At 36.8% G+C, this 13128-nt stretch overlaps 2 protein-coding genes across 7 annotated transcripts in view; one reads left to right on the forward strand and one right to left on the reverse strand.

The window, feature by feature from the left end:
* Window positions 1-5259, reverse strand: part of COL4A5 (collagen type IV alpha 5 chain) — a 265691-nt gene extending 260432 nt beyond the window's left edge. For 3 of the 4 annotated variants that reach the window (XM_032250872.1, XM_032250873.1, XM_032250874.1), the window contains exon 1: window positions 4847-5259. In XM_032250872.1, the coding sequence (XP_032106763.1) occupies window positions 4847-4927 (81 nt within the window). In that variant the 5' untranslated portion in view covers window positions 4928-5259. The remainder of the gene's footprint in view (window positions 1-4846) is intronic. The other variant, XM_032250876.1, reaches the window with a different exon arrangement.
* A 1359-nt stretch (window positions 5260-6618) lies between these two features.
* COL4A6 (collagen type IV alpha 6 chain) overlaps window positions 6619-13128 on the forward strand; it is a 294729-nt gene continuing 288219 nt past the window's right edge. For all 3 annotated transcript variants that reach the window (XM_032250869.1, XM_032250870.1, XM_032250871.1), the window contains exons 1-2: window positions 6619-6882; window positions 7078-7129. In XM_032250869.1, coding sequence (XP_032106760.1) covers window positions 6872-6882; window positions 7078-7129 — 63 coding nt within the window. In that variant the 5' untranslated portion in view covers window positions 6619-6871. The remainder of the gene's footprint in view (window positions 6883-7077; window positions 7130-13128) is intronic.

A 13128-nucleotide genomic window follows, 5' to 3' on the forward strand; every position in this document is an offset into this window, starting at 1 on the left:
GCTAAAAAAATCTTGACATTTTAAAATATATTCTACAATAAAATAATAAGAATATGGAATAAGAAATGTTCATGGCAGCACTTCTTATGATGGCTAAAAAATCTTGACAGTTTTAAATATATTCTACAAAAGCAAACAGGTAAATAAATTGGGGTGTGTATAAATACAAGTTGTATATAATAATTTTAAAATAATGTTTTAAAACAAAGAATGTTAGTAACATGGGAAAATGCTTGATAAGTGATCAAGCAATAAGAAATAAAACTATATGTAGCATAATCCCAACTTTTTTTTTAAAATTAAAAAAATAAATAAATAAAAATAAAAATAAAAATAAAAAAAATTAAAAATAAAAAATAAAATAAATTTCCTCCCTTTTGCCAATGAGGAAATTGAGGCTCAAAAGTTACTATTTTGCTGAAAGTTACATATCTACCAGCCAGATTCCAGGTCTGACTTCAGAGGTCAATCTTTTGAAGACTCTGTATAAGACCTCTACAAAGTCCACAAAATATGTAAAGAGAGATACCAGAAAAGAATGAGATCACATATATATTTATTCTAGAGTCTTGGACTGGAATCAGAGGTATCATTATGAATCTATGATTTTAACACATACAAAGAGGTACTTTAATAAATTGATATAGAAACAGATATGTGTGCATATATACATATATTTCCTAGTTCTGCCTGCCAAGAGGGCCTAGAAGCAATGACACTTCAGTAGCTACAAGCATGCCAAGTACCCAGATCTTGGTTTCTAAATACCATTCTCCAATAAAAAGAATCAGAGCTCCTTGGAGAAAATATTGTGATTCCAGAGTTGGAGCAAGGAAATTAAAAAATGAGTTTAGAACTTCCATGGTGCCATAAGGTAAGAGGGTGCTTTAAAAATGATGGAGATACATTGAAGGGAAACAGGAACCTACTTGAAATGGCTCCTATTGGCCAAATCTGGGGTAATTTCAGCAAAAACAAAAAGTAGTAAGAGTATAATTCATTACAACCTATAGAATAAAACAAATATTCATTAAGCCCATACTGCTATGAACAGCTGAATAAATATATACATTACCAGTAGAGAAGAGAAAGTTTTTTTTAAATAATATAATTCAATCAGTTAATAAATGAAAAAATGTTGAAAATTGAAATCAACATCTGGCAAACGTAAAAATAATAATTTATTCAAGCCAGAATCATCAATGGATGCTAAAATTAGGGGGCAAATGTATGATGATAAACAGGATATTTACACTGTCTCACAATATTGCCCTGCATAGTCTCACTTTGTAATTACAAAAGGAAAAAATCCTGACTTTACAGTGGATAAACCTAGCAGACACCATCTTAACCAAGTTAACAGGGACACAAAGAGTCTCATGTCTTACATGTACAGACATCAAAGGTAAATAATAACACAGGAAATAATACAAACTCTTACATTGCCATGGGACAGTCACAATATAGATATATGCATAAGACTAAAGATATATATATAGTTTGTGAATAAAATTGGATGTGATAGGTAGGCAAATTGGTACCAAAAAAAACAATAAAATAAATTAACCATGTTAAGTAAAGTGTGCTACCATACGCATATACCCTGTTGTTTCACAATAGACATGCTCCTGAAATGTTTGCTATATTAAAATTAATGTGGTAACTGAGTAATTAAATAACCATAAGGCAAATATTCCTTCAAAACAAATCATCTGTCACAAATTATAGTAGTTATATAAGTTGAAATGTTTATATATTGTAATTGCATAAAATCATAAAACCTTCAACAGCATTTGCTGTTAGATCGCTTTTAAATAATCTCACTCTATATAGACACAGATACAGAGGTCAAACTCTGATCTTTTTATTCTAGGCCCAAAGCTCTTTCCATTACACCATGCTACTTCTCCTAACATCAGCAGGAAGACATGTAACCCCCATTATCATTTCCATTTCACCTCCTGTGTCAAAAAAAAAAAAAAAAAACTGGCAGAGATCTAAATACTTTACACACCAGTGAATCTCTATAGACCACATACAAAGGAGGCAGTATAGGACAGTCACTAAGGGCAAAGATTCTAGAGTCAAACTGCCTGGATCAAATTTTCCAGCTTCATAACTTATTGCCTACGTGGCAGGATTTCTGGGAATGTACTCAACATCTGTAGTTTGTAGTTTTCTCATCTGTAAAGTTGGGATAATAGTGGTATACATCTCATAAGTCTCTTCTGAAGACTAAATATGATAATGTGTATGATCATATTAGCACAGTGCCTGGCACATAATAAACACTCAAAAATGTTATCTATAATGATAATTATGATGATGACTACAAATTTTTCCTATGGAGCTATATACTTCATAGAGAATGAAGTGCTTCATGGCTACAAACAATACTCTTACCCTTGATGAATTCGTGCTGCTGGTCACAAGGTAGATAGTACATTTAAAGTAGAGAAAAATATCCAATGTACTGCATAGAAAACAGCTTACTAACTATGTAAAGTAGAACTAACATAATTTTACATACTACCCACATCTACAAATCTAAGTGCATATCCCACTGACAGTGAATCAGTGCAGGCATAATTACCTTCACATAAAAATGTTGTTTCCATCACTAGAAATTATGTTTCCAACTTAAAACTGTCTTCTCTTATTACTAACCTTTGGCCACAGAGCTTACTTTACTCCACCCAATGAATGCTGTACCTAAAATGCAAAAAATCTTTCACATATTTGTGATGTACCAATTTGGCATGATTTCAGAGATAAAGAAATCATTTATCTATAAAACAGTAAAGCAATTTAAACAGCAATGCTTTTTTTGATATAAAAACCCCAATACTAGACTACTCCAGTCAACAATTAGCACTGCCACCATCCAGTTTTACTCTGGAAATGGTCACGATATCTGCAGCACTAGTATGGAGAGCAGATATCATTCATATTTTTGACTGATTAAAATTTTGATGTATGAACCAGAAAAAACAAACCCTTGGTTTTAATAGAGGCACAATATCCTAATGATAGGAAAAGGGGATGTAAAATGTTCTTTAAAAATTATATAGGAGGAAAAGGGAAAGACCTGTCATTGCTTCATGAATACTCAATCATTAGTTTAAGAATCCAAGAAAACAAGCTTGCTCTCAAGTTCTGTCAATAAAAAGAAATCTCACTGCTAACATAAAGTGATTTAATGTAAATTGATATGTAGTGTTGTTATACATACCTGTATGGTTGTCATCTGATGCAAATTTGTTAATAGCAACATCAAAAAACATATATATATGTAATCAAACATCTACAAAATCTTTTTCCCTGGGCCAAATGCTATAAGTGGAGGGCACCAAGAAGATGTTTTTAAAAACTAATTTTAACAGCACAATTGTGTTTTATCCAACAGTCTGTAGCCTATTGACTGACTAAACCTTACCCCCATTAAGATGCTCTGCATCAAAAAAAGCATTTTTAAATCATCCGTCTACTTTGATGGAAGAAAATTATGGCATGTATAATTAAAAATATTTGACATGCATGATTTTTCAGCAAATTTGCTATCATAATTATGTTGTGCTCAGAGTAATATGAAAGTTTTGGGTACACACCTTCTGAAGGATAGAAAGAGGACATGCGATTTGAGGTATGCTAAGTGCTATAGGGAAGCTAGACAGCTAACTTAAAAGTGGACCCAGATAAGCTGTTACACAGCAGCTGCTTATAAAGAATTGACAGTCAACCATGTGAAGGCCTAAGCCATGATCTCATATTAAACAGTTTTTTTAAACTATCCATAACGATCACTCAACTGCATTAAAATAATTTGTCACACAGTTATTCTTTAGAGGTTATATAAAATTAAAGATGATGGGCTTCAGGCAGGAGAACACTTTCTCTCACAAAGCCATTCATTTTTTAACATCTGCCCCTCATCCCCAATAGGACAGTGGGTGGGACTACCCAGATGCACTTCTAAGAGATATAGTGAGGTTTTAATTCTACATTCCTAAAACTGAACGGAGTTTTTTCCTGGCATTTCACATGTACATCTTACTACATTTTCCTTTAAACTGGAACACTGATTCTCCTTTGAAAAAGGAGTATTTTCCTTTAAATAGGTGATGGGCAAATTCTCAATTTGTTCAGGTGCCTTGGTGAGTTAAAAAAAAAAAAAGTAAACAAAAACTCCATAACTTAGAAAAAAAAAAAAGACGCTAAAGACTTGAAGCCTGAGGCTTTACCTCACTTTTCTTGGTATGTTACCTTAGCATTTCATTTGTAACAAGAATGTCAAAAGGGAAAAGCAGGTCAGTGGCTTGAATGACCTGAGGTGGGGGTAGGTTCATGCTGCTTAAGAAAAGAGCAAAGGGGAAGAACTTCACCGAGGCGCTAAACACTTTAATGGAAGCTGGATTTTCGAAGAGCCAAAGTATTAAACTATAGGCAAAATTTAAAGAGTACGTGAGCTGGGTACAAGCAGTGAAAAGGTTAGCCGCCAGACAGGGAAACACCTGAGGGTGGAGGGAGGGGAGGAAAAGTTTTAAATGCCCACCGGAACCTAATGAGCCATTAATTAGTGTCCCCCACTTCTGACTTTGCTCTTGCCCCCAGAGCAGCTAGCTGCAGGGAGGCAAGCAGTCCTATTTTTAAGCACTTAAACCTCTCCCTGGGACTTCAAAAGGCTTGTATTACCCGTATTGCAAATAACGTTTCTTCCTAAACATAAGAAAGCAAATTTGAATTCCCTAGTCAAGGCCGAGGAGAAAGCAAGATAAAAGGACAAAAAAAAAGTAATTTCAGCGTGAAAGTGCGGTGATGGGCGTGGGGGAGGGGTGAGAGGACTTACCGCAGCCACTGCAGGCTGCCCCCAAAGACTCAGGGCCAGTAAGGACAAGCCGGCAGCCAGGCTGACTCCACGCAGTTTCATTCTTCTCCAGCTACCGCAGCTCCTTCAGCACCCGCACGAAATCCCCGGCTGGCTCTAACCAATTGACATAATCTTGAGGGTTTATATGGAGAGAGTTAGCGCCGGAGAGGGACAGTGAGGCTTGGGTGAAGAGAAAGAATCTTAAGAGTGAAATTAAAAAAAAAAAAAAAAAAAAAAGAAGGAGCTACTCTTCCCTCCCCCCTCCCCTCCCCAAAGCTGGTCTCTCAAGAGAACTTTTCTCTTCTGTCCAGACTTGCAAACTTTTTCTTCACTCCATTCCTACAGATCTACTTTCCTCCCTCTCTTCCCCCTGAAAGGCCCCCCTCCGCACCAGCACAAGGGAATTTTGAGTATCACTCCGCCACAGTTTTAGACCGCACCAGCAACCTGCGAGGGAGTGACACTCAGTTATTTGGGGGAGGGAAACTTCCAGACTAGTTGACTGAGCACCATGAGTCCAACCGGGAAGCTTTTCTATTCGTTCATTTGCACCTTCCGTTGATACTACTTTTCCGGCTCTGTTTAACTCTCATTGGTGTGAGCACCAAAGCCATTTACAAATAGACCTGAACTGGGACTATTTTTTTAGCGGATGGATCTCAGAGAGGCCGTTCTTTTTATCGTTAATCATTAGAAACAAATTTTGGTCGCTGCTCCCTGGGCTTCTGGTCTTCTTTACCTTCCAGCTGCTCACAGAACAGAGAATTTCTACATACAAGCAGAAGATGTGAAAATATTGGAAATAAATAAAGTATATGCTTATAAACAAGTAAGAAAATAAACAAGTATTTGTGTGTGAATACTTTATGTGTGTTATGTGCATATAAGGTATGGGAGCATTCAGGAGGTATTGATAATTATTCTGTGGTATAATATTATTATAATACAGCTATAGCTCTTCGTTTAGCTACAGTGAATGTCATAATTAATGCCTCCTATATTAGCTAATATAAAAGGTATTGACTCTCATTGTAGTTGTGTTTCAGAAAGGATTTAGAGCAGGGAATTAAATAACTTTATTGCAATGTTCCTTAAAGTTAATACAAACGCCTACTTGGAAATATTTAAATCGAGTTGATGGCTGCTGAATTGATATCTCCCAAATAAAGTAGATTTAAATGTTCCTTTGATAATTCTGATATATAGATTTTTCTTCTTAAGTAACAAAAGGACCAGAAAATACTTTCTGCGGATTCCTTGAAGAATCTTCAAGAATTTGCTGAAGAATTCTTCACATTTCTATCTCCCTAGAATTAACCACTTTAGAGTCTTTCAAGATTTGGATCTTTTTCACGAGGGCCCACTCATCCTTACGCTCTGCTGAGCTCAGAGTAGATTTACAACTCCAGAAACTGTCTCCCCTTCCCAAGGGCCTAGTGTACAATCAATTAGAATCAATGTTGTATGCATTTGAGCATGTGTTTAAGGATACTTTGAGGCCCATCTATCTATGTGGGAATAGCATGCCCATGTCTCTTTATGTGTATCTTAAAAGTAAAGTTGAAAGTATGAAAGTATATGATTCACAGTTGCTTAGGTCTTAGCATATAGGTCTCAAAGCGGCTGTGTGTGAAACTATGGAGATATTTAAAGCTTTTGTGTGTAAATGTTCCCTAATGTGAGAAAGACTACCGGCTGCCCAAGGTAGGGGGGATGATTGACAGCAGACAGCCCCGCCCCTTTCCCCTCCATTCCTTCCTCTCCAGCTGCATGGAACTATCTCCTTAGTGCTGCAAGTTGTAACGGGCACCGCTGAGCCTGTTTCCCTTTGGGGCACTTCTTATCTAGAAGCTGTGTTTAGTTTCTTCCAAACTGGGCTACTTCGTCCCCCTGCTCTGTTCTGAGTAAGGAAACAGCCTCCAAGCATCAGCAGAGCCCCAATGAGCCGGGGCCGCGGAGCCGCTTAGCAGTCTCCCGGGACCCAGCTCCGGAGGAGCCGCAAGCATGCACCCTGGGTGAGCTGTTGCTACCCCGAGCTCCCCTCCTCTTTCCTACTTCGGGTTACTTTGCCAGGCCGGGACTATACTTGTACTTCTGTCACTGCAGAGAAAGTGGGAGCAGGCATCCAAAAGGGTTCGGGGGACTACAGGCAGACGCAGGATCCCGAAGCCTAGAGAGCCCATATTACTCACCCCTCGCTCCCGTTTCAGGTTGTGGCTGCTCCTGGTTACGTTGTGCTTGACCGAGGAACTGGCAGGAGCGGTGAGTCTCTTCCCACGACCTTTTCCCCTCCACCTCCTTTGACCCTCTCACCATCCCCATCTCTAGTATTTGTGTTAGGTGGTTCAGAGATTTACACCGGGAGACGGAGTCCACACCACTCCCCTTTCTAATGAGAGTTAATGAGATTCTTGGAGAGGAATAACATGGTGTCAAGTGCGTGTTTTGGGGACCAAGGTAACTTCCAAAACTTCGTAACGGGTTGGGAAAATAAAAGTAGAAGACACAAGATGCACACATTTCTGAGCCTCTTCTGCAGACGACTTAAGATGATTAGCATCTGATGCCTTCCTCTGCATCAATCTCCACGGCAGAAGAAATATAATTTTCCCTGGTCTTTAAGAACTTGAATTCGCACACTAGTTTGAGTGTGGGAGGAGAGCACAAGGAGTGGGACTTGAAAGTGCCGCAGATGCTATGGGAATTAAACTTAAGTACATGTTTAGAGTTCTTTGACAGTACCAGGTGACATCTGGATTCTTTAACTACCTGAATTGAACTGATACCAGTACGTGATGTTCAATTTCTATCTGATGTGTCCTCTTACTCGTTTTCTGCATCATCAGAAAGTTAAAAGTTAAAGCGGTGATGACTGAAAAAAATTCTAAGTTATTATTTCATAGGCTGTTTAGATGTTATCTAAATCAACTAGGGACTGCAGGTAAAGAAATTTCTGCAGACATTTGGCGAAGAAAAGTTTGATGGGTCCCAGAAAGTAGAGAAATCGCCAGTGGAATTACTAGGATAATTTCACAAAGATGGAGTGACCCAAATAATCAAAGAGGCTGCAATTTTCCAGTTGCACTAGCTACTTATGCTGGCAGAAATAAAAACTGTTGAGTTTGAATATGAAGTTGTTTAACTGTTGAGTACCATTTCACTACTGTATTTTTTAAAAAAAATTCTTAATGATACGCAAAGTCATTCACTATATAGATGACAGATGAATTTATATTCCAAATATTTGTCTTTTGGCTTTTGATAACTTTAACTGATTGGCTCTACTTTTAAATATTTTACATTAATATTATAGAGCCATACTTAATTCAACCTAATAAATCACCTAATGTGTTTATGAAAAAATTGATTATTTTCTCTTGGCATATGATTTCTTTAAGAAAATACCAGAGTGAAGTGAGGTTATTTCACTTATAAAGAGAGGATGATGCTAGAAAACTTGAATACCAACAACTTGTGACCCTTTAACTCAACATCAGGGCCTATGTAAGTAAATCTAGACTCCGTGAGCAAAGATACTGAACTAAGATTCTGTGTACTTCTCCATCTTATTCCTTCAATATACACATTTAGTTATGTATTACCTTAAGGCTGAATACTGCATTAATTGAAAATGGCAATATTTCATTAGTTAACAATTCATCCAGGAATCTTGGTGCTTGTAGAAGTGTCATGCTTGGATAGAATACCCTCAAGAAAAACTTTTATTTTTAGACTCTGGCTGATTTTGTTCAGTGTACTTTTGGAATAAACACTACAGATCATTCCAGATAGCTGAAGACTTCACAAACACTCCATCCTGTCACTTAACATCTTTAAAAGCCACTGAAGGATGATGCTTGCAATTCTTTCAAGTATTGAAATGAGTCTCCAAAATCCAGCACTGCTTTGGTGTATGGGTTTTAGACTCTGTGTCATTGTTTTTTACGATGTCACCTGCTATGTCAGTGTGATTGACCATGGTAAGACTAAAATAGACCTTGAGATCCACAGACAACACTTTATTTTTTGACTTACTTAAGTACAGAGCCACTTCCTTTGCTTGTTGATTACTTATTCACAATATCTTTGACATTGTAAAGTCATTTTCTTAAGTTTTTGAGAAAATGACAAAAATAAAGAGTCACAGAATAAGTTATCAGGAGATGGCTTTTCTGAAGGGATGTTTTGTCTTTCTTTTACATTCTTTGCACTGGATCCTCATCTATATGGATGGGCTCTCTTCTACACTCAATTCCAGTTTATCCTTGTGCATTTGTTGTTTTTCACCTTTTGGACTGTTTTAAACATTTAAATTCTCTGTGCCATGTTTGCTTAATATTAATGAACATGGCTATTAGAAATAGATTGGCTGGAACTATGTTGTGGTTTGCTATGAGAAAGTTTCTTCGCTGTGAGAATTAAGTTGCCAGTAATATTTGCAAACATTTAAAGATTGGGTCATTTAGGTGCTTTGGGGCTCTTTCTTTTCCCAAGTTTACAAAGCATATGTGTATAAAGTAAAGGAAAGCTAAATGTTAAAATCCATGTTAAAGAATGAGCTTTCATTAAATTTATTTTAAAGGAATAATGATCTTCATTCACATGAAATATCACAATTTATCTGCATAAGATAGAGCCTAGCATCTCAGAACACCCGTAATTGTCTCTGTTCTAACTATCTAAGGGGCTGTGCTAAGCTAGGCACAGCATGAAAAGATTTCTTTAAATATAGTTACTACCTCTCTAGGAATTTGCTTTCTCAGACGGTGGCAGTCATTATGTTCTTCAGAAGATAGGATGCTTAATGTTAAGTTATTATCTACATGCGCTTGCATCATGTTACAGAAAAGACTAGAAAGATACAAATCTCACCATAAGCCAACATACCTAGGAAAAAATATATATCCCAAAGTAGTCAGATCCTTATGCTTTCTTCACACTTTGCCCCATCCAAATGAGCTTTCAGGAAAGGGTCTGATACATCCAAGTGTACTTAAAATCAAAAGCCTAGGTGGATACTTATTTGGGTTGGGAGGATGGTAAGGAGAGAAAGCATTTATATTGTCCCTTCTGCAAAGAGCATGAGTAAAATGCCTTTAGCTGCACACAATTCAAGACCTGATAGAAATGTCAACTTCTTTATTTAAAGTTGTAACATGCCCAGCGTGGTCCTTTCTGTGGTGATTTTCAGTCTTGTAGCAGTCATCAAAATATGAATATCATGTTAAGGGAGTTCAGAGATGGAGACAATCTCTTCTTGTTCTAAAGATCAACGGAAATATTTGCATTATCTGAGGCTATGTCTCTCTTAAAGTACTCTTCTACTTTGTCGGCTAGCAAATATCCAATATCAGCTAGCTATGAAAAATTATAACATATAATATACATGTGTGTATGTATGTCATAAATATATTTTGTATATATATATGTATATATCTTGGGATGACTAAGGATACTGATAGAAATATATGAGTATAGTATCAAGTAAATCATCAAATGACTGTAAATAGATAATACATAGATGCTAATATATTTACATTATTTAAAGGTCAAATTCAAATATATTTTAAAATGGAAGAGGAGGGGATAATAGATATTATCTAAAGTGTTACTAAGAAAGCAAATATATTAACATAACAAAAATTATTTTATATATTTGATGATTGTATTTCAATGTAATCAGTTTCTATTATAATCCCATGTATTTTATTGTATACTTCTAAAACTAGCAGGGTGCAGTGGTGTGAGGCTGTAGTCCCAGCTACTCAGGAGGAGGCTGAGGCAGGAAGATTGCTTGAGATCAGGAGTTTGAGGCTATGATGCACGATCATCGCACCTGTGAATATACTCTACCCTGGGCAACAGAGTCTCAAAAGGAAAAAAAAATAGCATTCTAAAAAGGAGTCCATAGGCTTCACTTTGCTTCCAAAGTAGTACATGGCATTAAAAAGTACCCGTAGTTTAAGAAAATTGATTTTACAAAAACAGTCACTTTCTAATATTGTTCAGACATTAGCAGAATTGTGTTGACTTTAAGTGCCAATAATCCTTTAATTTTTAAGCGTAGTTTGGAGTCTCCAATAAATATGCTCATATATTCTATAAGCTCATAATCAAGCCATATGACTGGAGTAAAGTATACTGTTGCCTTATTACTTCATTAATAGAATAAAACTGATTGAACTAAATTATTAATATTTGTTTTTATTTCCCTTAATTATATGGATAATTTTATAATTTTACCAAAGGTGCGATTGTGGCACGCCACAGCCTCATGCAATCCACCTGCTTCAGCCTCCTGTGTAGCTGGGACTATAGGCATGCACCATGGTTCCTTGTTAGAATAATCTTAAAAGTATGGCTGAGTGCAGTGGCTCATGCCTGTATTCCCAGCACTTTGGGAGGCCAAGGTAGGTGGATTGCTTGAGCTCATGAGTTCAAGACCAGCCTAGGCAACATAGTGAAACCCTGTCTCTACAAAAAATACAAAAATTAGCTGGGCATGCTGGTGCACGCCTATAGTCCTAGCTACTGGGAGGCTGAGGTGGGAGGATGGCATGAGCCCAGGAGTTGGAGGTTGCAGGTAAGCTGAGATCGTGCCACTGCACTACAGCCTGAGCAATAGAGCCAGACCTTGTCTATACACTTGGAGTGCAGACATGTCTTACGCTGTATAGGTGACAAGACATACACATAAAAAGGACACTGGGGATAGCATCAGCCTATGTTAAACTATCAAGTCCTTTAGAGCTGCTTGAATGTACCAGTGAGGCAGATCATAGGGCTTTTACTTGTTTTAAAGTCTAACTAAATGTAAATAGAAGACCTAATAAGCATGCTCAAAGGAAAATGGTGATGGAAAAATAAGCTAAGAGCAATTATAAACTCTCTTACTTTCTTTACTCTGTCCCTTTCCTAGGGTTTCTGTTTTTCGTCTATAAACAATATTGAAGTCTCCTCCATTATAAAAATGAATTTTTAAAAATTACTTCGTTTTCTTTAATAACTCTAACCTCCTCAATTGCATTAACCCCAAGTTCCTATATATTGTCTAGTCTTCTTCACCAGCCACTTACCCTTCAAACTATTACAGTCCCAACTGAATCTTCTCCAGGAAAACTGCCCGCTTTCAAGCTAATAATTGCTGCCTCTTTACCAAACCCAGTGGCTTATTTGCAGCCCCCATTCTATCTGACTTCACTGTGTTATCTGGCCTTTCTCACTCACTCTGAAACTTCTTTTCCCCCTTGGCTTTTAAGACATTATACCTCACTAGGGAGCTGATCACAATCCTGAAATAAATAATTCCAAATCTCATAATTCTAAATGTTAAAATCCTGAAAGATCAAAATACCAAAAACATTCTGGAAAATGTAATTTTAAAAATTCCATTTACTTACATTGTTAAAAGGATAGTTGTTTGAGAAACATAAAATACAACAGAACACTCCAAAGTCCACTTTACACAATAAAATAGACATTAATAACATACATAGTTTTGTAAGGATAAACACTCAGTATATACCAGTGACAGTAACACAAGTATGACAGTCATAAGTAGTTGAACTGTATTCATAAAGAAATAGGTAAAAAGGAAAATGCTTAAAAGCATATCACTATGGTTGGTAACTATGTGCATCCAGTTTTATAACTAGTTATCTGAAATATCTTGATGAACAACCAAAGTCTTTTGACAAGATAGATAAAAAACCATGATAGGTGACCACCATATATGCAGTCATCCAACAAGCCAAAATCTTGAGAAATTTTACCTTTCACAAATTCAGATGTACAAAAAGACATCACTGAGAAAGTTTTCACATTTTTACATACGCACACAAAGTCAACATTGTGATAATGTACTTTCATGGATTCAAATTTCTGATGTCCATGGCAACAGAAGAAAAGCCTGCCCCAGATCTCAGAGAGAGACCAATTTGCCTTCTGTATTTGTTCTCTCCCAGCCCCCAGTCTATTGGATGGTGCCCACCCACATTAAGAGCAGATCTTCCCTAGCTTGTCCACTGGGACTCATAGATGAATCTCCTTTGAAGAGTCCCTCACAGACACACCCAAAATAAATACTTTACCAGGTTTCTAGATATTCCTTAATCCAGTCAAACTGGCACTGAAAATTAAGTTCACAAGTCTACCCCATGTCAACTTGGCACCCATATGCATCTCGTTAAACCATACTTAATTTCTAAATAAAGACAATAACACGATAATAGTTCCACCTCACATGATGCAACTAATATGAC

Source organism: Sapajus apella, unplaced genomic scaffold (assembly GCF_009761245.1).
Source record: "Sapajus apella isolate SASKATOON/1434 unplaced genomic scaffold, GSC_monkey_1.0 scaffold73, whole genome shotgun sequence".
In the NCBI taxonomy this organism is placed as follows: domain Eukaryota; kingdom Metazoa; phylum Chordata; class Mammalia; order Primates; family Cebidae; genus Sapajus; species Sapajus apella.